This window comes from Acartia tonsa, chromosome 3 (assembly GCF_053477335.1).
Source record: "Acartia tonsa isolate MP-2025a chromosome 3, ASM5347733v1, whole genome shotgun sequence".
In the NCBI taxonomy this organism is placed as follows: Eukaryota; Metazoa; Arthropoda; class Copepoda; order Calanoida; family Acartiidae; genus Acartia; species Acartia tonsa.
In genome coordinates, this window is record NC_137262.1 from 12,430,818 (window position 1) to 12,455,048 (window position 24,231).

The 24,231-nt window shown below is 32.5% G+C and overlaps 5 protein-coding genes across 5 annotated transcripts in view; 1 reads left to right on the forward strand and 4 right to left on the reverse strand.

Annotated features, from left to right (window-relative positions):
* The window catches only part of LOC145313959 (RNA-binding protein 25), a 307,513-nt gene that overhangs the window by 280,247 nt on the left and 3,035 nt on the right, over window positions 1-24,231 (reverse strand). The window lies entirely within an intron of this gene.
* The window catches only part of LOC145313334 (uncharacterized), a 27,270-nt gene continuing 3,039 nt past the window's right edge, over window positions 1-24,231 (reverse strand). Inside the window, exons 2-14 of the mRNA XM_080152693.1 lie at window positions 12,842-12,913; window positions 12,319-12,381; window positions 11,844-11,961; window positions 11,373-11,508; window positions 11,029-11,114; window positions 10,506-10,602; window positions 7,698-7,768; window positions 7,178-7,312; window positions 6,660-6,816; window positions 5,219-6,334; window positions 4,782-4,876; window positions 3,885-4,181; window positions 1-3,592 (exon numbers count right to left, since the gene is read on the reverse strand). Coding sequence (XP_080008819.1) covers window positions 1,570-3,592; window positions 3,885-4,181; window positions 4,782-4,876; window positions 5,219-6,334; window positions 6,660-6,816; window positions 7,178-7,312; window positions 7,698-7,768; window positions 10,506-10,602; window positions 11,029-11,114; window positions 11,373-11,508; window positions 11,844-11,961; window positions 12,319-12,381; window positions 12,842-12,905 — 4,458 coding nt within the window. The 5' untranslated portion in view covers window positions 12,906-12,913 and the 3' untranslated portion in view covers window positions 1-1,569. The remainder of the gene's footprint in view (window positions 3,593-3,884; window positions 4,182-4,781; window positions 4,877-5,218; window positions 6,335-6,659; window positions 6,817-7,177; window positions 7,313-7,697; window positions 7,769-10,505; window positions 10,603-11,028; window positions 11,115-11,372; window positions 11,509-11,843; window positions 11,962-12,318; window positions 12,382-12,841; window positions 12,914-24,231) is intronic.
* On the reverse strand, window positions 14,317-18,060 carry Uqcc1 (Ubiquinol-cytochrome c reductase complex assembly factor 1). The gene is made up of 8 exons (XM_080152700.1): window positions 17,885-18,060; window positions 17,405-17,490; window positions 17,002-17,088; window positions 16,801-16,870; window positions 16,181-16,249; window positions 15,548-15,634; window positions 14,967-15,074; window positions 14,317-14,620 (listed from the first exon to the last, which is right to left on the reverse strand). The coding sequence occupies exons 1-8, from the start codon at window positions 18,029-18,031 to the stop codon at window positions 14,486-14,488; spliced, it is 789 nt and encodes a 262-aa protein (XP_080008826.1). The 5' UTR covers window positions 18,032-18,060; the 3' UTR covers window positions 14,317-14,485.
* Window positions 18,220-20,265, forward strand: LOC145313341 (arylalkylamine N-acetyltransferase 1-like). Its single transcript, XM_080152701.1, has 9 exons — window positions 18,220-18,296; window positions 18,467-18,522; window positions 18,611-18,668; window positions 18,808-18,994; window positions 19,148-19,237; window positions 19,366-19,385; window positions 19,489-19,537; window positions 19,632-19,694; window positions 19,903-20,265. The coding sequence occupies exons 1-9, from the start codon at window positions 18,238-18,240 to the stop codon at window positions 19,978-19,980; spliced, it is 660 nt and encodes a 219-aa protein (XP_080008827.1). The 5' UTR covers window positions 18,220-18,237; the 3' UTR covers window positions 19,981-20,265.
* Window positions 20,263-24,231, reverse strand: part of LOC145313337 (apicoplast pyruvate carrier 1-like) — an 8,341-nt gene continuing 4,372 nt past the window's right edge. The window contains exons 8-10 of the mRNA XM_080152697.1: window positions 23,996-24,114; window positions 23,722-23,892; window positions 20,263-23,300 (exon numbers count right to left, since the gene is read on the reverse strand). Of these exons, the coding sequence (XP_080008823.1) occupies window positions 23,148-23,300; window positions 23,722-23,892; window positions 23,996-24,114 (443 nt within the window). The 3' untranslated portion in view covers window positions 20,263-23,147. The remainder of the gene's footprint in view (window positions 23,301-23,721; window positions 23,893-23,995; window positions 24,115-24,231) is intronic.

Genomic DNA, 24,231 nt, shown 5'->3' on the forward strand with positions numbered 1-24,231 from the left:
TCTGAAACAAAAAATAGGAAAATTACATGAACGATTAAATTTTCATATAAACATTTATTTGCATACAAATATAAAAACAGTGTATGTAACAAGTTAAAAATTTTGATCACACCAAAACAAGTGACAAGTGTAGGTATATTCTACAGGTAATTTTAGTATTCTAAAAACACGAATGAAATGCGAGAGACCTATTGGATCTGGTACAGGTAAAGGTAAAATGTTGATGGAATCGAATATTTACGATTGTTTGTTTTAGAATTATTTGCCTTATATCATTTTGTCTATTTTTGTATAGGCCTTAATATGCCAGTTACAACGAAATGTGCTTTTAACCGTTTGGCCGCTAGCCGCCTTTAAAGTTCATATTTTTTTAATGTTCGATTCCAGCATTATTTAACTGTACCAAATCAGAACTATTTTAAAATTTTAAAGAGCTGCATAGATTTACTTAAATCAGATAAAATTTGAAAATCTTTTATCTTTTTTTGTCAAATATTTAAATTAATCCTATGCATTCTGTTTTATTGGAAAAAGACAAACAAACAAAAAAATAAAATTGGTCCCATTTAGATTAAGCTTCCATAACATCAAAGGCACTTCAAAATGAGTTGGAGAGTGATTAGAAACAATTAAAAGCTGAAAACACAACCAATACACGATCTTCTGTAATCTGTACAAAATCTAACTTTATTGGACGGTATAAGCTAGGAGGGAGTGGTTTGTAAAGAAAAAATTTTATTCAAAATTTGTGTTTTTAACAGAAAGAAAAAGAATTTAATTAGTAGTGATTTATATATCACATGACACAAAAAGTGGTTTAACTTCAAATTTACACAAAACATTCAATTTTTTTCATATGAATTTTAGTAAGATTATTACGTATACTTTTTTTTAACAAAATTTTGGTATAGTCCCTTACGGACAAAGCCTCTTAAGGGTTGTTTCGTTGAATTTTCACAGTAGCTTTTGATAGATTATTTTAGGTTAAGTTAGGTGTTTTCCCCGCAGGGTTAGGCAATTGGCCCCGCAGGGATAGAAAAATACAACGAAACGCCCATTAAGAGGTGTTGTCACGAAAGAGACTATACCCCAAAATTTTTGTATTATAATACTTCAAAATTTTAAAAAATAATATAATGGGTAGTTTTGAATGAGATCATTTACGTTATTTTCGTGCCGAATGCGAATTGCACTTTTAACATCTACATTTTTAACATTTTGCGAACGTTTACGAAGATAACAATGCCTTTATATTTTTGATAATTAAAAAACATAAAAGAATAATATAGAAATTATATGTATCTTAACAAATACCTTACATACTATTGATAAATCACTCAAAAAAAGCTCTAACATAATTCAATCATAACAAAAAATGTGCTCTTTATACAAATCAAATAAAAAAAATACAAATTGTTCTTATCTTACCAACACCTTATTGGTTTTACAAACATACAAATCCTCTTTAACAAGGTTACGTAAATTTAAAAAATACAATATTAAACTTTCAAACGAAAAAAAGCCAAAAATCTGAACAAAACAGAAACAAACTAAAAAGGTCCACTAATGCTACATCAGTCTATTTCGGACAAGATCAGCAATCGACCTCCTGCCATCAGCATCATTGGCAGCTGATCTTGGGGTGATTGGTGCAGGTCTGACAGCTGACCGCTGCTTGCTTTTCATTAGGGGTGAAGGTGACCTGCTGCCGCTACTGCTACTTTCACTGCTGCTTTCACTACCAGAACTTTCACCCTTCTTTTCAACCTTTATGAGCTTTTTCTTTGCATTGATATCTGATGCCTTAGCTTTCTTCTTTGTTATTTTTTCTGCCTTTTTGTTTTCAGAGCTGCTATTTCGCTTTTTCTTGCCCAAAATGTTTTCATGACCTTTTTTATTTTTCGCAACTTTTTGTTTTGATTTTTTCTTTGAAACTTTTTGTTTTTCATCCTCAGTGTCGCTACTGCTGCTGTCTGAACTGCTGTCCATCTTACCTTTCTTACTAAGAAGTGTGGTCAGCAATGCTTTCTTTAGCACTTTGTCCTCCAAGCTGATCAACTCCTTCTTCTTCTTTTTCTTCACTTTTTTACTTTCATGATCACTGCTATCTGAGCTGCTGCTGACTTCCAGTTGAATTTTCTTTTTTAGAGTACTTAGTAATACTTTTTTAAGCTCCTGGTCTTCTTTGCTCAAAACTTTCTTCTTTTTCTTGGCAGAGCTGCTTTTCTTTTTAGTGTCTTCCTCGCTGTCACTTGATTCTGAACTTGTTTCTTTCTTCTTTTTCTTTTTTACTGATCCAGACAAAGTTCTTTTCTTTGGGACCTTTTCTTCCTTTACTCTAGGTCTTACTTTTGTTTCTAGAAGGCCACTTGTTATATCTTCATTGTCACTTTGCAAATTTTCAGCCTTGCCTACATTTTCAGGACGACCAACTTTTTGTTCTACTTTCGCATGACTTTCTACAAGACTAGACTCATGAAAATTTTTATTGGTAAATAACTCTTTCTGCTTTGTTTCAATGTTATTTGTGCTTTCTACTTGTTTAGGTTTTTTGTCATTCTTAGCAGTGTCTTCAGCTCTTGATAGGCTAGTTCTATTGTGCTTGTTGATTTTAGCTCTAAGTTTGTCAATTTTAGTTTGAATACTTTCATCACTGCTGCTACCACTAGCATCTTTATTTTTAGACTTACTCTCGCTGTCTTTTCTTTTCTTTGTAATGTGTTTTGCTGGTGATGGACTTGCACTTGTCTCTCTGCCATGTTTTGGTTTTATCTTCTTTTTAGTGACTAGAGGTGAAGGCGACCTGCTACTGCTTGAGCTGCTTGAATTGGACCGTTTTCTTGATTTTTTATATATGGAAGGGATCTTTTTCTTGTCTGTTATCTCCACAGGAGGTTTTCTAGACCTACTTTCATTATCACTGCTGCTGGAAGAACTTTTTTCTCTAGCAACTTTGATTTTCTTCTTAATTACCTTAACTTTCTTGCCTGGTGATCTTCCACGTGGAGGACTATCAGTTGCTGTTTTTAAAAGCGCGGGAACCTCGCTCAAATCAGCTGATTTCTTCTTGCGCATTTTAGCAGACGGGGGTGGTGAAGGGGAGTCATTTCTTGCATGATCTGATGTCACGGCCTCGTTCTGCTTTTCATCCACCTTGGACTTCTTTTTCTCTCTGACAGGGCTGGGGGATGAGTCTGACTTTTGTGCCTTTTGCATTCTCTTCAACATTCTTTCACGAATTTCAAGCAGTGCTTTGTAGTCCTGCAGCTTCTCTTCTGGACCTAGGGAGCGACTTTTTGACCTCTTCTTGGGAATGTTTGATTGCTCATTGGTTGGAATGTGTTTCTTTCTTGAGGTTGATGGTTCTTGCTCGCTGTCAGATGACCAACTTCTTGAAGGTTTGACAGCTGGCAATATTTCTGTTTCTTTTGATGTTGCTTGCAATTGCTCAGCTATTTTCTTTTGAAGATAATCATTGCTGGAATCTCTTGGCTTTTGCTTTTTAGTTCTTTCTCTGCTTGAAGATCTTGATTTGTCCATGTATTTACTTTCTTTCATCTGTTTCTTCCTTTCCAATCTTTTATTCTCAATTCTAAAACAAAAAAGTTAATAATAAAAAAATATCAAGTACCTAAAAAGAAAACTTTTTACTATTAAACAAATATTGCCAGTCAAAATTATCCCAAATAATAAATTTTTTCATATTAGCATACTGTGATTACTATCAATAAGGAAAATATATGTTACTAAACTATGATTGCACACTCTTTTCTTGCAGATAAGTTAAAGCCCAGTTTTTTAAGGTGTCATAACAAAAAAAAGTTTTTATATGTATAGAAATTGAAAAAGTTATCTAAATGGGAAAAATCAAATTTAATTTTTACCTTTTCTTTGCATTGCCAATAACATCCTTCTCCTCATCACTCTCATAAGCCCTCCTTTTCTCAAACTCTCCCTGGATCACATGTCCCTCTTTTCTCCTGAACTCTTTGGACTTCTTCAGCTTCCTGAACTCCATCCTGCCGGCTCCAGAAGTGGCGGCTGGTTCTTCCCCTCCCCTTTCTTTCTCCTCCTTCAGCCTAATCAGCTTGTTCTTCAGGATTGTCTTGCGCTGGTCTAGCTTCATTTTCAATATTGTTTGGGTTGTCTCAAAGTCGGCATTTATCTTCGTCTTAACTTCCCTAAAGGATATAGAAATAAAATGTAACAGAACATCTTGTTTTTAGAATACATGTTTTAAAATGAAATACAACCCTCCCCCCCCCCTCCTCTCCATAAAATGAATTCAACCATGAAACCCTAACAGAGGGCTTATGTATACCTTGTTGGTGAACAATCAACTCAGTAAATAAAACACCTTAAACTAACCTAGCTTATCACATGGCCCAATTACTACCTAACTAGGTAAAAGAGAGAGAAGGATGAGTGACCGACCATGAGCTGGTTGACTTGCAGAATATTTTTGCTATATAGGACAATGCAAATATATTCAATAATTAATTCAGATAAACTATGTAATTAGCTAGGTATTGGGTGGGAAAAGGGATATAGGTCAGCAGACCCCTCCCTACTTTTATAAAAAGAAAAAGTGAAATTTTTTTTTGAGTGGTAGGGTGATTGATTATACTATCCCCAAAAATAGTTATGTATAAATCTTTCCAAGATCTATAAGAAGCTACAATGCTACACTGTAAAGGAAAACCGTATCGGTTCGAAGATTACAGAGATCCAGATGTAGAGACAGACAGACACAGATCCTGTTACATTTATAAAATGCCTACCTTGTTATAATATCTAGGGCACTGATTTGTGTTCCTTTCTCTGCTTCATGAATAATCTTTACCAGCTCCTTTAACTTGTCCAATTCTTCTCGCAACTAAAATATATAATTTATTGGAAATCCTGAGATTAAAACTGATCATATATTTATAGATATAATATATTTAACATATCGAAATTAAATAAGATATCTAATCTAATTGAAAAAAAACCCACGTTGTTTTAATATTGATGTATTCAAAGAAGAAATACATCAAAATTAGAAGAATTCTTTCAAACAAAAAACAAGTCGAGAAGAAAATTGATGTATAGTTTAAGTTTATACAATTTTGGATGTTTTAAAACACACAGTTTGTTTTCTTTTTAAACTGACGCAATAAGAGCTATATCATAGATAAGGTTTACCTTCTATTAAAAAAATATACGATGATAAACCAACCTGAGATTTTAGTTCTGTTTCACCACCACGTCTGTCAAGGTTTTCAATTTCTTCTTCAAATTCTGCAGCCTCTAGAGCTTCCTTGCTAACCTTTTCCGGAATATTGCCGCGTTTCTTATCCAAATTTTTAAGCCGATTCTCAATACTTTTCTCCTCAATGTCAGCAATAGCCCTGCGCTTTTCTGACGTCACAGAATCAGAATCCGTCAACTCGCCCTCTTCTCGTTTAGGACCACTTGAGGCTACCCCGCTGTTGAAACTCAGACCGCCAGGGGATGCCATGTTGGTTGCCGTCAATGGGTGAGATGCACTATTAGCATCTGGGAGGAACACAAACCGTTTACGCCTTGCAGCCGAAGTTGTTTCAATGTCTGGCCCAGAGCTGGGAGAACTAGAGTTGGATTTAGGATGTTTATCTGCCCTACCAGGACGTGTATCAATCCTACTAGGTCTGGAAACGGATCTGCTTGGACGGGATTCCGACCTACTGGGCCGAGATGATGATCTCTTTCGTTGCCCTTGTGAATCACCTCTTTTCTGGACTGTTGAGGCTAACCTGGGCCTTGCAGGGCTTGGACTTGGCGAGGGGGATCTATCAAACTTGTGCGACGGATTATCCTGATAGCTGATACTTTTATCATACCTGGATGATTCTGATTCGTTGTGATGCCTGGATTCTCCAGAATGATTGTATGATCTGCGTCTGCGACTGTGTTTGTTTTCTGGGCTGGGACTTGCAGAACCGTGACGCTGATGCGATTTGTCATACGAATTATAATTATGTTGTCTTCTATTGTGAGGATTGGGATAATAATGTGTTTGACCACCACCATGGTGCCTAAAATAAGGCCGCTTAACATAGCCACGTCCACGGGCAAAGGGGAAACTTTGACGCTTACTTTTATTATCATAATTATCCATTCGCATGCGAGAATTTTTATAGAAGGGTGTTTCATTTTCTTCCTCGCCTGAGCTTGTATTTGCTGAGCTTGGTCCTGATTCCTCCTTTTTGAAAAATGATTGTCTTTTTGTTTTGTGCGGTGACTCAGAGGCAGAATGTCGGCGAGTCATTTCTGGCGAAGATATTGACTGGGTACTTGCACGTCGTTTGGATACCTAAAGTTAAAAATTGACGTAGTTTTTTTCAACAATCTTTACTGAGAGAGAGAAGGGGATGCTATAAAATCAAATCATAAAAGTTAGGGGAAGAAGATTATTTCATTGTGTTTGGCATTGATGCAATTGAAAAAAAACGTATTTTATTTAGGTCAATATAGGGATAGAAAAGCATGACATGTTAATTCCCGACCTCGAAGGAAAAGTGAACAGAACAGTTAAACATAGGTTTCAAATATTTATTTCAAACCCATTATGTATGAATTATTAAATATCCTGTCCGTTGTCCTATCCCCCCCCCCCCGAAATAACATACTTTGATTACCTGAACACGTGGAAGAATTTCAATAGATGGAGATCTTTCCTTCTCAATTTCATCATCATCTATCTCACCCTCTGACTTGTCATTATTCTCCGGAGTGCCCTGTCTGGAACCTGGATTTCTCCAGTCATGCTGCTGGCGGCCATACCTGGAGGACCATCTAAGCAACGCAACATTTTATAGTCACAAAAAACAGTGCACATCAAGCACTGATAAACCAACCCCCATTTCTTGAAATATACAAAAAATTACCTGATTAATAATAGTTATTAATCGTATCGTATTATAGACAGCTTTCCGCGTATAATAAAATGAAAATTTAAAGATTAAAACTAGTTCTGTTAGTCCCGTGATTTTTATTTTAATATTCGTGGAAAATTATCTGTAATACGATGCTATATTTTATTTTTCAGTATGACTGTAAACCGGTTGTAATCAAGCGGATATCAATCGGGTTCGAATCCATGCTGGATAACAGTTTATTTAACTAATGCATCATAAGACTTATGATAAAATGTTTCCTGTTATTGTATCTGCTTCTCTTGACCTCCTCCAACCTCCTAAGTTCCGCCAACTCCTCCAGGTCCATCCTGGGAGCTGTGTCAGGTACATGGCGCAGGATAATTGATGCCCGCCGAAATTCTGTGTCCTCTGGTCTGCAAATATTTTTTAATGTAAAATGTTCCAACAATACTCCAATAGTATGTATCATATATAGGGCAAAAAAGACAATGATAACTAACGTTGAAATAACAAGTTAACAATATTTTACTGAAAAGGAAGCATGTTTAACGTATACAGATAGCAATTTTTTCAGATTTATAAATAAATATCCGTTAAATTATGCCAATTAACCAACGATATTAATGCAAACAAGGTTTTTTTTAAAATCTAATTAAATCTTAGGAAATTTAAATTGTTACAGAAAGGATTGACAACGTTAAGTCCGTCGGACGTATTTACAGTCTAGTTATAAAGTTTCTTCGGTTCTAAACAGCAACATAAATCAATCTTAACAGCAATACAAAATCTTAAATCTACCTGATACAGTGTGTAACTTCATTTGCTGCAAAGCCAAACATTCTGAGAAGGCAGCCTCGCCAAACAGGTACCTACAATTATTATCATTAAATATGTAAAAAATATAATATAACTTTACACAATCTCAAATTTCAGTATTCCAGAGAGACTAAGGGGGGGGGAAGTTTGTACACTTATAGGAAATGAAATTCAGTACCAAAGTTTGGGAGGGTCGTATGGGCTTGTTTTTAAAGTTATCAACCTAATTCTTTTTGTAGGCTCTCTTATATGACTTGATATACACGTATTTCTTTGAAAATTGAATTTCGGTACTTTCCTTCTAGGGGCTTGTGGAGCAAAAGACCCCCCAAAACACTAAAAATATGAGTTCTGACCTTATTTTTAAAGATATCGACCTGATTTTTTCTTTATAATACTTTTTTAACATACCCGAATCAACGAACCATTACAGATTTCATTTTGGGACTTTCCTTCTAGGGGCTTGTGGAGCAAGAGACCCCCAAAACACAAAAATATGAGTACTGGGCTTATTTTTGAAGATATCGACCTGATTTTTTTTATAATACTTTTTTAACTTAACCGAATTAACGAACCATTACAGATTTCATTTTGGGAATTTCCTCTTAGGGGCTTTTGGAGCAAGAGACCCCCAAAACACAAAAATATGAGTACTGGGCTTATTTTTGAAGATATCAACCTGCTTTTTTTTTATATAAAAGTAATATTTAAACATAACCGAATCTACGAACCATTACAGATTTCATTTTAAGACTTTCCTTCTAGGGGCTTGTGGAGCAAGAGACCCCCAAAAATCATTAAAATATGAGTTGTGGGCTTCTTTTTTAAGATATCAACCTGATTTTTTATATAAAAATACTATTTTAACATAACCGAATCTACGAACCATTACAGATTTTATTTTGGGACTTTCCTTCTACGGGCTTGTGGAGCAAAAGACCCCAAAAACACTAAAAATATGAGTTCTGAGCTTATTTTTTAAGATATCAACCTGATTTTTAAAAAATAATACTGTTTTAACATAACCAAATTAAGAAAACATTACAGATTTCATTTTGGGACTTTCCTTCTAGGGGCTAGTGGAGCAAAGTGGAGCAAAGAGCAAAATATGAGTTCTGAGCTTATTTTTAAAGATATCAACCTGATCTTTTTAAAATAATACTTTTTTAACATTAAGGATTTCATTTTGGGACTTTCCTTCTAGGGGCTTGTGGAGCAAAAGACCCCCAAAACACTAAAAATATGAGTTCTGAGCTTATTTTTAAAGATAACCTGAGAACTCAATTTATTTTGTTTTGGAGGTGTTTTACCCTACTTTCCCCTAAAAGGAAAGTGCCAAAATAAAATTATTAGTGGCTACCTAGTTCAAACATGTGAAAAAAGTTTTCATGAAAAAAATCAGCTCAATATCTCTAAAAATATTTTTTGGGGGTCTTTTGCCCCACTAGCTTCTAGAATGAAAGTCCCAAAGTGAAATCTGTAATGGTTTCTTAGTTCGGTTATGTTAAAAACAGTGTTCCTAAAAAAATCAGGTTGATATATTTAAAAATAAGGTCAGAACTCATATTTTTAGTGTTTTTGGGGTCTTTTGCTCCACAAGCCACTAGAAGGAAAGTCCCAAAATGAAATCTATAATGGTTCGTAGATTCGGTTATGTTAAAATAGTATTTTTATATAAAAAATCAGGTTGATATCTTTAAAAATAAGCTCAGAACTCATATTTTTAGTGTTTTTGGGGTCTTTTGCTCCACAAGCCCGTAGAAGGAAAGTCCCAAAATGAAATCTGTAATGGTTCGTAGATTCGGTTATGTTAAAATAGTATTTTTTTATTATATAAAAAATAAGGTTGATATCTTAAAAGAGAAGCCCACAACTCATATTTTTATGATTTTTGGGGGTCTCTTGCTCCACAAGCCCCTAGAAGGAAAGTCCCAAAATGAAATCTGTAATGGTTCGAAGATTCGGTTATGTTTAAATACTATTTTTATATAAAAAAAAGCAGGTTGATATCTTCAAAAATAAGCCCAGTACTCATATTTTTGTGTTTTGGGGGTCTCTTGCTCCAAAAGCCCCTAAGAGGAAATTCCCAAAATGAAATCTGTAATGGTTCGTTAATTTGGTTAAGTTAGAAAAGTATTATAAAAAAAATCAGGTCGATATCTTCAAAAATAAGCCCAGTACTCATATTTTTGTGTTTTGGGGGTCTCTTGCTCCACAAGCCCCTAGAAGGAAAGTCCCAAAATGAAATCTGTAATGGTTCGTTGATTCGGGTATGTTAAAAAAGTATTATAAAGAAAAAATCAGGTCGATATCTTTAAAAATAAGGTCAGAACTCATATTTTTAGTGTTTTGGGGGGTCTTTTGCTCCACAAGCCCCTAGAAGGAAAGTACCGAAATTCAATTTTCAAAGAAATACGTGTATATCAAGTCATATAAGAGAGCCTACAAAAAGAATTAGGTTGATAACTTTAAAAACAAGCCCATACGACCCTCCCAAACATTGGTACTGAATTTCATTTCCTATAAGTGTACAAACTTCCCCCCCCCCCCTTATTGTCTTGGTAACTAATCTGTGCCATAAGAGTAGAAACCTTCATAGGTTTGAAGGTCATCTTGGTAACTAACCTGTGCCATAGGAGTGAAAACCTTCATAGGTTTGAAGGTAAATTTGTTAACTAACCTGTGCCATAGGAGTGGAAACCTTCATAGGTTTGAAGGTAAACTTGGTAACTTACCTGTGTCATAGGAGTGGAAACCTTCATAGGTTTGAAGGTGAACTTGTTAACTAACCTGTGCCATAGGAGTGGAAACCTTCATAGGTTTGAAGGTGAACTTGCAACCAAATGACAACGCAGACTCAGAAAAGAATGAAACAGAAAGTATAGGCCTAAAAATATATTTGAAAATAAATTAGCATAGAAAAGTTAATAAATATAGTATACATATGTAGATATTGTGAGAGATTCTCTCATACCCTGATAAATAAAAATGTTTCTCCTAAATGGCTAATACAACCATACACCCCTTAACCCCTTATGACTTTACCACAACCACTCCCCTGACAATGGGGGAACGAATTGACCAATAACAGACGACAAAAATTCCCCGGTCACAATATCCACGTATTCAATATCCATTATCCCTTAATATACTACTTAGGTAAATAAAGATAATAAACCTTCAAGGACAAAAAAATATTTATCCCTTTTGGTGGCATGGCAATTACACGAAATAAATGGAAATACGATAACTAGGATAAAAATATTAAAGTAAAAAAAAATAATCAATATAATAATATAATTCTAATAACTACCTTTCAAAAAGATGTGGAGGGTCAATATGTGAGACAATGCATCCACCCGCTTTGTAATCATTTATCACAGCTGAGTTTATCCAGTTCTGAAACAAAACAAATGAATTGCATCAACCAATAGTAGTGAAGTTTTTTTTATAGATGTGAAAATAACAAAATATAGAAAGTAATCCTTAGATATAATAAAGTGTTTGTGTGTGTACCGAAGTAGGGAAAATAGACCTACCAAGGATTACTCAAGCAAAATTTCAGATAGAAATTCGAATTCTAAGTACCATTTACTCATTGATAACGAGATGGTTGCATTAACCCCCCCCCCCCTTTTATTATCAACAAAACTTTACCTTTGGAATAAGGCCATCTATTTCTAGAGGTTTGATTATAAGCTCTTTAATCCAATCTGGTATGGGATCCACCTCTCCTTTCGGGAACAGTTTCTCACCACCGGGTTCCCGTCTCCTGTATCCATCCTCATCAGACCTTTACATAAAAATTTTTAACTGTTACGTCCATAGAGTTTATTTTAATTTCTTTTAGTTACAATGTAAAAAATTGAACAAAGTAAAAAAGGATTTCTATGTCATATTTTTTTTATTTTTAGCATATTTAAAAATTGGGCTACAAACCCCACAGCGGCATAACTATATTTTATTACTGTCTTTGTTCCACTGTGCATTGAGGTAATTTTTTCTATGCAAGGACTGAAAAAGATTTTTAACATTTCTTTGGGGACAAAATACACATTGACCAGCCACCCGTCCCAAATTCGATGTAAGTACATATTTGCTATCCGATTAAGTTTAAAAAACTCTTACTTGTTAAGTTGTTGGCCATAAGTATATCCCTCTCCAAAGAAATATTTAGTTCGGCTGGGTGCTCTGTCTACTGTACAACTTCGAAATTTACCCGCATTTGCATCGTCTACTAAATTATCTAAAAAAAAGGGAAAAATAATCAATCTTTGATAGTGCTTTATTCTTTTATTTAGTTGGGAATATCCTATTATGGAAGTTTCTTATAGGAACCTAGATGACTTTACCCTATTTTATCTTTTTATATCTAAGTTTGATTTTAGGCTATTTTCCTTCGAATACAGAGCTCCTTGTTGCTAAAAGCGCAGCCGCTAGTAAAATTAACCGTGAAGATTAATACAGAGAAAAGGAAAAGTATATATAAAAGAAGGACAGACAAACCGACAGATAGGGTTGGCTTGAATAGTAGATTTGCTAAGGAGTCAAAATTTGTAATCTATTTTATTAATGTAAAAATAAATGATTAAATAATACTCACTTATTTTCTTTTCTATGACATCACATTGTTCTGAGTTAAAAACTGTTCTTGTATGTACAGAAGCCTAACTCATTTTGCTCATTATAAATCTTTATTTATAAAAGTTAGTTAGGTACAATCATTAAAGCGGATTGATATCGCCCCCAAAGAAAATTATTATGCCTCCGACAATGCCACTAGCAAAAGATAAAATATCACTTCAAACGGTGTTTGTTTTGCAATTAATATCCATAACACCAAAGGTATGATACTTTAGAACATAATATGCATAAAATAATACATTTTCCAGTATCGCATCGAAACAGATTTATATTCAGTGGATTATTTTAGCCCGTGCCTTCGACAACTCAGGGCTCAAAAAACTGGTTTTAATTATATAACTGTACATTATATATCCGCGGAAAGCCGTTTATAATACGATGCGAAAAATAACTATTATAAAATTAATGATAATGCAAACGAGTATTGCGTTTATTATCAAACATTTCAATTGAAAAAATAAAGATTATATAATGAGCAAATTCCTTTATTTTCTTTACAGTTTCCCAATCTATTGGTGGTTTGTCGGGGTCCTGTGACCCGTACATTTTTAAATTCTGAAATTATCTATTATTTTCAAAATAAATAGATTAAGACAAAAAAAATATTTGAGACATTATCAAAAGGGGGAGGGGGGGCCGGGGGGGTTCAATGCAACCATCTCGTAATCAGTGAGCAAATGGCACTTACAATTCGAATTTCGATCTGAAATTTTGCATGAGTAATCCTTGGTAGGTCTATTTTCCCTAAATCGAACAAAAAGTTGAAAAAGTAACGGCTAACGGCTCAGCCGTTTAGCCGTTTTTTGGCTATTTTTAGGGCAAATCTGCCATAAATTATGTAGGAATCAATTTTTTGAAACATATTTTTGCTTTAAATCATGTGAAATGATACAAAAAAAACATTTTTAGATTTCTAGTACCAGCAACTATCGGCTAGAACCGTTTGAAAACGTTTTGGAGCAGCATAGAGTATTATGTAGGGATAGGTTTCGTGATGATTTCCCTTGAAAATACTTTTAAAAATGGCTAAACTGCTGAGCCGCTAGCCGTTAGCTGTTACTTTTCCAATTTTTTGTTCAATTTAGGGAAAATAGACCTACTAAGGATTACTCATACAAAATTCCAGATCAAAATTCGAATTCTAAGTGCCATTTGCTCACTGATTACGAGATGGTTGCATTAACCCCCCCCCCCCCTTAATGCCCAATGACAAATATTATTACATTATATTTTTTCTAATTTTATAGGAAAAGGAAATATTTTATTTTGTGTTGGTGAGAAAAGTTAATGACATTCTTTTCACGTGGTTCTAACTCCTCTCATATACAAAGGAATTTCAGGAGAGCTGATGAATAGAGAAAGAGTGGTGGGGCTGCTCTGGAATTTAATATCACGTCTCTGTTATGAATTAATGGATGTAAAAGACGTGGATATTGTGACAGGGGAATTTTTGTCGTCCATGTAAGTTGCTTGTATAGTCCTCTGATATTGGTCAATACGTTCCTCCATGGTCAGGGGTAGAAGTTAGGAAGTCACAAGGAGGGGGAATGGGGATTTTTGTTATATTAGCAAGCTGGGAGAAACATTCAATAAGGGTATGGAGGAGAATCTCTCACAATATTATCCACGTATTCTATATCCATATTTTAAATTAACATAAATGTTTATAATATTAGAAGATTAAAAAAAGAACTTATTAAAAATGTGTCTTATTTACCCAATGAACTTATTATACACAAACAAACAAGTACACTCTCTCTCACTTACACTCTCACACACACACACACACACACACACACACAAAGACACACACACACACACACTGACACACACAAACAATTCCATTGTTGAAGACAAATATAAATTCTTTGGATATTTGTCGAGGTGTCAGTCAGAATATTACCATCAAACAATAAGATCATTCTCTAACCTATAATAATATTTTTTTCCTTAAAAAGAAAGATACTTAGTTTTGATATTTTTGGTTTCAAATACAAAGTACATTTACATTATCTAATATTTCTAAAGATTTGACATGATTCTTTCAGGAAGAAAAATTGTTTTTCCTTCCTTTACATTTAATTTATTGAAACAGTTCTACATTGAATGCAATAAATACATGTAAATTAAAGTTTCTCCTCCAATGGCAACCAGTCGAACTGGGATTTAATAATGAATTCAAATCCCTCAGTATTGTCCAACTTTTGCATGGTTGCCCGAACATATTTAACCAAAAGTGCTATCTTTTCCATATCAGGCGTCTGAAAATAATAACTTCACTTTACAAAATCATTACAAATATAAGCAAATGATCATTAAATAAAGTTCAGCTGAATTACAAGTCTGTCAGTGATGCTAGTTTGCCTAACTCTATTTAGATATACGTAAAATTATGACATATTCATAATAACAAATTTTACATGATCAATGCGATTTTTGAGATAAGTGTTTTTAAGATATGCGTTTTTTGAGTTTTGACTGAAAAAGTCATTATGCTAAAAAGCATTAAAACAAGGAATAAATTAAGTTTAATTTCTATTTCTATTAGATGTTAACTTCCAATAAGACAAATTTTTAAATATCTTTCAATTCCAATTAGATGGTTACCTGTTTTTCTTCACTATCTCTCATAGAAAGGAAAAACCTTCTCCACAGGGCATTTGCTAATTCTTTATCACCTCCCAATAATCCCTCATCATACACAAATAAAGCAGCCTAAAAAGCACACATGAATTTAAAAACCGTTTTATTTGTTTCATGAAGGCAGTTTTGTGAAGCCGGATCCGCTAATGGAAGCGTGGCTCCGGGATAGCTAAAAATATTTGAAAAAAAGAGATTTTTTTATACCTTGATCAAACTGTTAAATTTTATAATTTGGAAACCCTGTTAAGTGTTTCTAGTCAATTTTCGTCAAAAATTGGACTTTTAAACCTTCATTCAAAAGTCAAAAATAGACTTCAAAATTTTTTTTGGATTTTATTTTACATTTTAGGTAGGAATAAAAAAATATAGCGGCTCCACAACACTGCATGAAGGAGATAGTTAAGAGATTCTGCTCTAAAACGAACGGGTGCATGTTTGAGCTGTTTAATGAAATTCGTTTTCTTGAACATGTGTAGTAATGTTGACGATAAAAAAAGACTTACAGACAAAGTAAAATAAATAATTGATTATCTGGAAAGAAATACCTGAAATTCTTCTGAAATAGAGATGATTTGTTTAGATCTCATTGAGGCAGGTATGTCTCCAATTGTTTTGGCTCTTATGTCGCAATCCTACACCAAATGAAAATTAACAAGGACAATCAATAATCATGTTTAAAAATAGGGTTGGTCGGATAGAAATCAGTCGAATATCCGGCAGTAAAAATCAGACGGATATCCGTTATCCGGATAGTTTCAATTTCCGGTATTCTGGATACTGAAAATGGCCGGATATAAGGCCCAACCCTGTTTAAAAACAACGCAGCTATTTTTACATCAAAACAAAACTGTAAATCATATAGGATGCTAAGTATGGGGAGGAATCTTCACGAAAAAATTAAGCCGTTCATTTTGAATAAGAGCAGAAAATATCACAAGCATTTTTATTAATACAAATCTAAAGTTCTATTAATTTGAATGTTATGAACGTAAAGAGTAGAGATTTTTGGAAGGCGTACGAATGTCCTTTTTACTTCCCATCTCGCCTCCGTTTATAAGGAAGAAATACAGTTAAAAGAAGAAAATGAGACCAATGAAACAATAAAGAATAATTCATGCCAAAAGGTATTGTCATTAAATCACTGTAATGAGCAAGACAATAAAAGTAATAATTTTTACCGCCCATAAAGCTTCCACCATAGCATTTCTAGTTTGTCTACCATAATCTCCTTCCTCCATTAAACGACACTAAAACAATATGATTTTTTTATTTGTAAAAGTAGTGCAACCTGAAAAAAATATCTTTAAGATCTTTAATCCTTTTCTACAAATAACAGGAAGTCTGTCTGTGTGTCTGTTTGTCCGAAGTATCTTGCTAACTGCTAAACCGATATGGTCCGGGTCCCCTTATATCAGTGTTTTGGAGCCGGAGCCGGGAGCAGCAACATTTTTGGTGGAGCCGGAGCCGTATTTTTCGTTAAAAACGGCTCCGGCTCCAGATTAGCTAAAAATGATTTTTTAAGTAATATTATAATTTGGCAACGGTCTATTTCCATATAATAAACTGAAAAACTATTGTTACTTAACAAATAGCCTGTAAGCCAAAATTAAGGTAAATGAGTAGGATTTTGCTTCTTCGCAGGAAAATAGAGAAAATTTAGGAGAGGAAAACAATTTCAATTTTTAAATAATTTATTGGGGGGAGGGGGGGGGGATTGTGCGAGACGAAAAGAACAGAGGTACTACTATAAAAGAGCCTAGTGTACCTAAATGTAATATTTTAAAAATTCTAATCTTACCGAAAGCATCCATACATGTAATTCTGTTACAAGGAACCAAGAGTAAAATGTATCTGGCATATCAAAAACTCTGAATTATATGCAGATGTTTAACGTTTAAAATAAATCCTAAATAACTTCAAAGTAAATTATTTTTTTTTCAGTTAAAAATTTCTGTTTTTTCATTCAAGCAATATTAAATTATCTAAAATTTCTGCATTCCTAAAGAAATCCTCCAGATCTTGTTTTTGAGCACAATATGTCAATAATATGTAGCCGCTGGCTTTTAGTTTGGATTTGGGTACTCCACTGACAAAAACAATACATTCATTTCAAATTAATATAGATTCAGATGAACAGCTATGCTAAGTCCAACCGACTGGTGTAAAAATGACTCGATAACTTACTTGTCTACTGAAATAGAAAGTTTCAAATTGAATGATGTTTTGTAAAAGAGACGTCCATTTATTTTTTCCTTCAAAAATATTGTTAGGTATAAAGTGCAATTAAGAAAATAAATAAGTCTCATTGTTTCTCTTCAATTTTTCTTATTCTTGAAATCGTAAGGTATAAGACAATGGACGATAAATTTAAATAAATTTGTTTAATGAATGTTTTATTTTTCCTGAATATTTTTCTGTAAAGTTTGGAAACAAAGTTATCCTCTGGGATGGCCACTTCTTTCTTTTCTGGAGGCTTTGTTTCTACAGTCTAAAAAAATTAATCAACTTTTTTGATGACTTAAAATAAATATTCTCATTTCAATTATAACTACCTAATATTATATATTTCCATTTAAATTGCTCTTAACAGATAAACAAAAACATGCAAAAAAATATGCAAACTATATGCCGTTCTTCCTTGATGTGCCTTGTGAAGCTCAACCCCCCCCCCCCCCACAACCACACCTTATTTTTAATCAAAATTGAAAATTAAGGCGGAGGGGTAATTTTTCGTTTACTAGTCTATTACTTAATGTCCCAAGGTTAAGGCTCCCACCATTAGTTATGTATTACCCTTAATTTCAATGTATTTAAAAAAATAAAGGGGGAAAGGGGATTCAAATCTCGACAGGCACTTTTTGGGTAAACATTTTTCAACTTACCTTAAAATAGAGGCTTGAAGTATGAAATCCATGATAAGTTACAGGCAAACTGTTTAACTTCTTACTCAAACAGAGCTGAGAGTTATAAGATCTGTTCTTTAACTCTGTATTCAAGATTCGTGTGCTGGCAACTATTATTTTGTTCATTTTTCTTTCTGCAAAGAAAAAAATTAAGGACACCTGAAAAAAGACACTTATTCATAACTTTATAATTTTTTTTCGTGATTTTTAAAGTAGATGTAAGATAAGCTTAAGTATTAATTGAAAAAAGCTTAAACCTAAAATTCAATTGATCCTAAAAAATCTTTATTTAACTTTTGCTCTCCGTTTATTTTAGATACTTATTATAGAAAATGATGCTGGTACGCGCAGTAGACAGTCGTGACTACCAAGATATTCTTAACCTTTTACGCAGGAATCAACGGATCTGGCATCAGAAAAATTGTTGCTATTAATATTAGCTTTGTATAATCAAATTAAATGACATTATTACATAAAAATCTTGAGTTAAAGGTATTTAATTTAAAAGAAAAAACGGGAAAACTTGCTCATTATACCAAATCCTTTGACATTGACTAATTACAGAGATTTCTTTCCCCATGAACCAGCTGCCATTGGACTAAACCTTTGCCCACAAGGTATAGTAGAATTTTAAAACAACACATTATGTAGCAGGACTGAAAACTTATTTTTTCTTTTAAGTGACCTTTAAGTTTTTTCATTTAGGTTATACTATGCCTGCTGTGGAAGAGAATATCTTGGGTATGCTTGATAAAGGTGTTAGGTAGGTTCATATATCCAAAAAAAAATTTTTTAAATCTCCTGAGTCCTAGGAGTGATCATTGCTAGAAGTTTATATTAAAAAGTGCTCTGCAATTAAAAAATGTACAGAGGGGACTTTTAACACTTTTTTTATATTTTAGTTCAGTAGTGACAAAAGACGGAGAGGAAATCGTTGGAGTGGTCATATGTGACGTGTTGGAGATAACCAGTGCAGGACATGGTCATCAGTCAAGCACTGGACAAGTCATGCCAGCAAAGTTTATCCAGCTACAAGCTTTCTTTGATGATCTTAGCACTAAGTTTGGAACTGACAACGTTTGGGATAAGGTTGACAAAAATTCTTTTAGAGCAAATAAAAAGCAATATTTGGATATTTTTAGATAACTAAAATTAACTAGGTACTTAAACTTTTATTAGATAATTTTTTTGCTGTACTACTTTTAGACATATTTTTCCTTTTTTTACATATTAATTTCTTAGTATGAAAAGGAGGAAAGTATGGATATTTGTATGTTATGCATCAAGCAAGAAGAGAGACACAAAGGACTTGGAGCATTACTAGTTTCTCAGGTAAAAAAAATACACGAATTTTCATCTATTTTTTCCTTAGTTAATCATAAAATATGTCAAGTTTAGCATATCTACTGATTACTGAACATAAAATAACTGCTAATATTCTAATCTATATATATTTGTAGGCTTTACAAACAGCTCAGGAGTAAGTATCTTTATTAAACAATTTGTATTTAATGACATAGTAATAAAATGGTACTAATATCAGACTTATTGAAAGCTTAATCTTTATTTCAATGTGATTTTAGTCATGGAATTGAATTGATTCACTCTCTTGCTTTATCTGCTTTTTCTCAGGTAAAAAACATGAAAAATATATTCATTTTATTCGTATCTTCAATAAATAATCATTAGCTAAAAATGTTTATAAAACAATAATTGATCATTTTAGGCTATATTTGAAAAATATGGATTCAAAACTGAGAATGAAATCAGCTATGATACTTATTCACAGGTTGTTTAATCAAATCAATATCAAAAAAGTTTTAAATATAAAAAAATGAAAGAAAGAATGTAATTTAGAAGTGATTTGGTATATTTTTAAAAAAGTTTCTTGACTTAGACCACTCTTCATAAAGCATGCTGATTCCTGAACGCGTTAAAAATGTTGTTAAGCATCAGCATGAAAAGAAAATAAATAATATGATATTATTTTTTTTAAGGATGGAGAAATCATATTTGATGTATCAAAAATGGATGAAATTCACAAATCTGGAAAATTTATGGTGATGGCAAAGTAAAACACTTTTGAAATCATTTATTTATTCATATTATAGAATCATACCAATGAAATGTTGCTTAAAACAATGCTAATAATGTAATTTAGTGCTTTTCAAAAAGAAAACAACTTAAGAACTTACGTGTATGTATATACAAAAAATGCTTAAAATATATAAAGAAAAATAAAACTTGAATATCTGACTTTCTGGTTGTTTCACCCTCTGTGTTTAACCTTTTACTAAAATGTTAACCTTCATTCCACTTTCTTTGAACCATATTAAACATCATTGGTGACATTTTAATCTGAAAAGCAAAAATAGACATGAATAAATAATACATACACTATAGATTTACAATTACATGTATAACCCAGATATTAATACTATGACATTTAGAAATTTAGTTTTTTGTGTGTTTGGACCCAATAGTTTTTTTTTAAAGCAGCTTCTCTATTATTAAGGTATGTCAGTTTGTCCGTATGAAGTAATTCCTTCATAGTACTTTATTAAAGTCAATATGCTGGCAGAAAGCGTTAAAATATTACATACCAACTAAATTCAAGATTTTTTCCCCAGACCCTAGATGATTTACAGTTAACTATTTTTTTTACATATTACTAATGCTGCGCTGCTGATAAGACAAAAACGTCCTAGCTAGATTAAACTAATAAGTAAAAAGCAGTTTAGATGAGTCATTAATCGCCTAGTATAGTTTCATTAGATTAAATGGTACAATAATTTTTTAACCCCTTCATCATAATGACTAAATTAAATTATCCCTAAACTCAACTTTTCTAATTTTCGTATAATCTATGCAATGCAAACAATGAATCAGAAATTCTCAAAATCTTGACCGAATCTTTTTAAAGAGAGATATTTTATCAAAATAGAATCCACAGAAAATACTTTAAATTAAGTAATGTCCTCTTAAGATCTGCTGGGCTTTTAAGCTATAGACATAAATTTATAAATAATACAATTTTAATAATATATTTTATATTAGACACAAAACATAAGCATTAAGCTCAATTACTTACTAACTACAAAACTAGCTTTATAAATACAATAGATTATAAAATAATATCACATAACAAAATAAAATTCTAGAAGAAAAAAAAACAATAAAATAAATAAAACAACAAGAAAGAAATAAAGTTCATGTGATTTTAAACTACTTATTAAACATTTATATCATGTTTGGTTTCCTAATAAAATTGTAAATTTTTGTGACCTCTAAAAATGTAGTACTATTAGAGAAACTATTAAAATGTCTAAATATTGAGAAAATAAAGGAAGGCAGTCATAAAATCCTATCGAAAATTGACTTAAGTTGGTACATTAGATTGCTAAAAGTATTTTTCTTCGGATTATGACAAAACTAATAGAATATCCGCCATCATTCGAGGCCAAAATTTTGCTTTGAAAACGGATTTTGTATGCCTTCATAATAAATAAATAAAAAATGATAAAAATAAAATATTACAACCACATTTCAATATAATGTAGGTACTTATTTTGGCTTTGGATACAATATATTGAATATTATATGTAAAATAAATACGAATTTTATAAAATGCAAAATTTCAGATAAAATTAAAAAAATATACCTAGGTAGAATCAAATAAAAAGATGTAAATTTGAATTGTATAATGTATAATGAATATAACAAAATATAATTATAAAATACTTTGCCACAAATCACATCACAACAATATTTTGACTAGAGAAAGGTTTGCTTTTAATGTAAATATAGAGTAGCTGCGCTACTAAAAATAAGAAATTAATAATAGAAAATTGAAAGTCTTCTTATCATCATAGAGAAGTTTTTGTTGGTTCAACTTATAAATAGAAAATGCTTGCACATACGTTAATTATAAATGTATTGAAAAATGTTTATTAAAAGCCAACAATTGAACTATTATGCAGCGACTATAGAAGCGCATTGTACGTTGGGAAGACCTTAAAATTAATAATTTTGCAAAGTTGGTCTCAAATATTGAGCAAAATTTTGTTAGAACTGAAGCAATATAAAATTTCAGCTTTAAAACCAAATATATAATGTATAATTATTCAGGGAGTAAGGGAGGGGACAATGGATCGAATATTCAATTTTTAAGGAGTCTCAGACTTTGGGGACTGGCTTAAAGGGAATGTGCACGAATACAGCAGATTCTTACTGATTTTGGGGACTTGCGCATCAATGCCCCGCTAACTAGCTGAGCTAGTTTTGAATATGCAGACAGAAAAGTTTGTTATTTATCGCTGGTTTTAACAAATATTTTTTCCCAAGAAAATGTCTTTTCATGTATAGAAACTCTACTGTGATATTTATGTATTAAATAATCTAAGAACCGCTTGAATTTCGGGGTCAGTTATAAATATATCAGAAGGGTTAAGGTAGTTCTAAACAAGATTTTTCTAGTGATTAATTACAGAATGTTTACTACATTGTGATGTGTTGATAATTTAATTTTCAAGTAAATGATTTTTTTCTTAGAACTAATTTTGTTCTAAATTAGGTTACCATGATCCCTTTACAATTTTGGTAAAATTTTCTTGAAAATCTGGTTTTCATTGCTTTTTAGCGAACCCTCTTAAATTGAATTAATTGCCCATTGTCCCCTCCCTTACTCCCTGATAATTATTACATGTCTTTTAGAGAAAAAAATAAATAATTTTATACTAAACTCAGCACTGGTACATGTTACATAAATGCACTAAACATAAGGAATTAAAATAATTGATTGGTCGCCCGCTTAGCTGTGGCTATAAAATTAATGGATCTTTATTAGGGACCTAGCTGCGGATTGAATTAAATGCAAATTGTCTTGTACAGCTAAACGTATTAATGAATCTTATTAAGTACCAAATAAATTTATTATTGCACTAAAACTATTTCTTCAAGTACATTACAATAAATGAAATTATTCATAGAAAATGCAAAAAGTACTGGAATGGTTGACTCAAAGTCATAATCTTATTAGATACCTAAACAAGATGTAAATTTACTTTAATCTGACTAATTGAAATAGAAAATTGACATAGAATAAATGCTGTGCTAGTAATAAAAACTATTAATAGGTATGAGATGAAAAATGAGATTGACAATTCTTTCTGACACCTTGTATACCTGTATCCTTTATGCGGCTGTTCCTTCATTCGGTAATTTGGACACTGTAAACCCTTCCCTATATGGGAGTTCCGTATTGTTGTTCCAGCCGCTGTAAAATCTTGCGGGGTGATGGAGAACTGGGGAATGCGAGGGTGAGGATAGCACTGGCTGCAGAGAAGCAGGCGATGATTATAAACATACCGAGGAAGCCTATTACTGGTGACAGCCCCTGAAAAAAAAGTTATTAAATTAATGCTTTTTCACTGAGATTCAGATGCGTCTATGAAAATACAGTTTTTATAATAATGCTTTCCCATTGAGATGCGAGTAAAGTGTAGGTAGGTATATTTTCCAATCAAATTCAATTTCATTTCCTCTATTCATTTATTTCACCAATTTATATATTGAATATTTATTTTTATTTTCGGGGAGGGTACAACTACAAAAAAAAAGCCAAAATTGAAAAATCATGTTCTACGAAACTAGCGACTTTTCAGTCATTCTTAGTAAACAGCTGATCTTAACATACATTATACGTTCTGCTAGAAGCATTAGGGGCGTAACCACTTGTTAAATACTAAACTAATAGATTGATACCTAATACACAATAAATGAAAGGTTCCCTTTAGAGTCATAAATTTTAGACTAACCTGAGTCAGCATAGCAATAAGGGGTGCAGCTGCAGCAGATCCTGTCATGACCAGGCCATAATTCTTGCTACTGTACTTCGTTCCAAAACAAACAGCTGACGCCGTTGGCAACAGTACAAAGTTTCCACAAAAAGAGAAGAAAATAAGCCAAATCCACAGGGCAAATAGAAACTAGAAAAAATATAATGAAATGAAATAAATACCTAGGTAGGTAGGTATGCTCTTTTTAATAAAGAATGTTTTATCAAAATAAATAGGTATTAATTCAACTTACTTTAGCACCAAGTTCAGTGAAGTAGAGTGTAGAATATAGAAGAGAGATACAGATTGTAACCAGAAGCATGCATAGTTTGTATCCAAACACGTCACTCAGATAGCCCCATAATACACGACCTGTAATAAAGAATGCATGTATAGAAATGAGAAACTGTTTGGTGTTACTAGAATCCTACATAACATTGTAGCCCATATTGTCAATGATTTTACAACCCTTGTTTACTCTTTATGTGA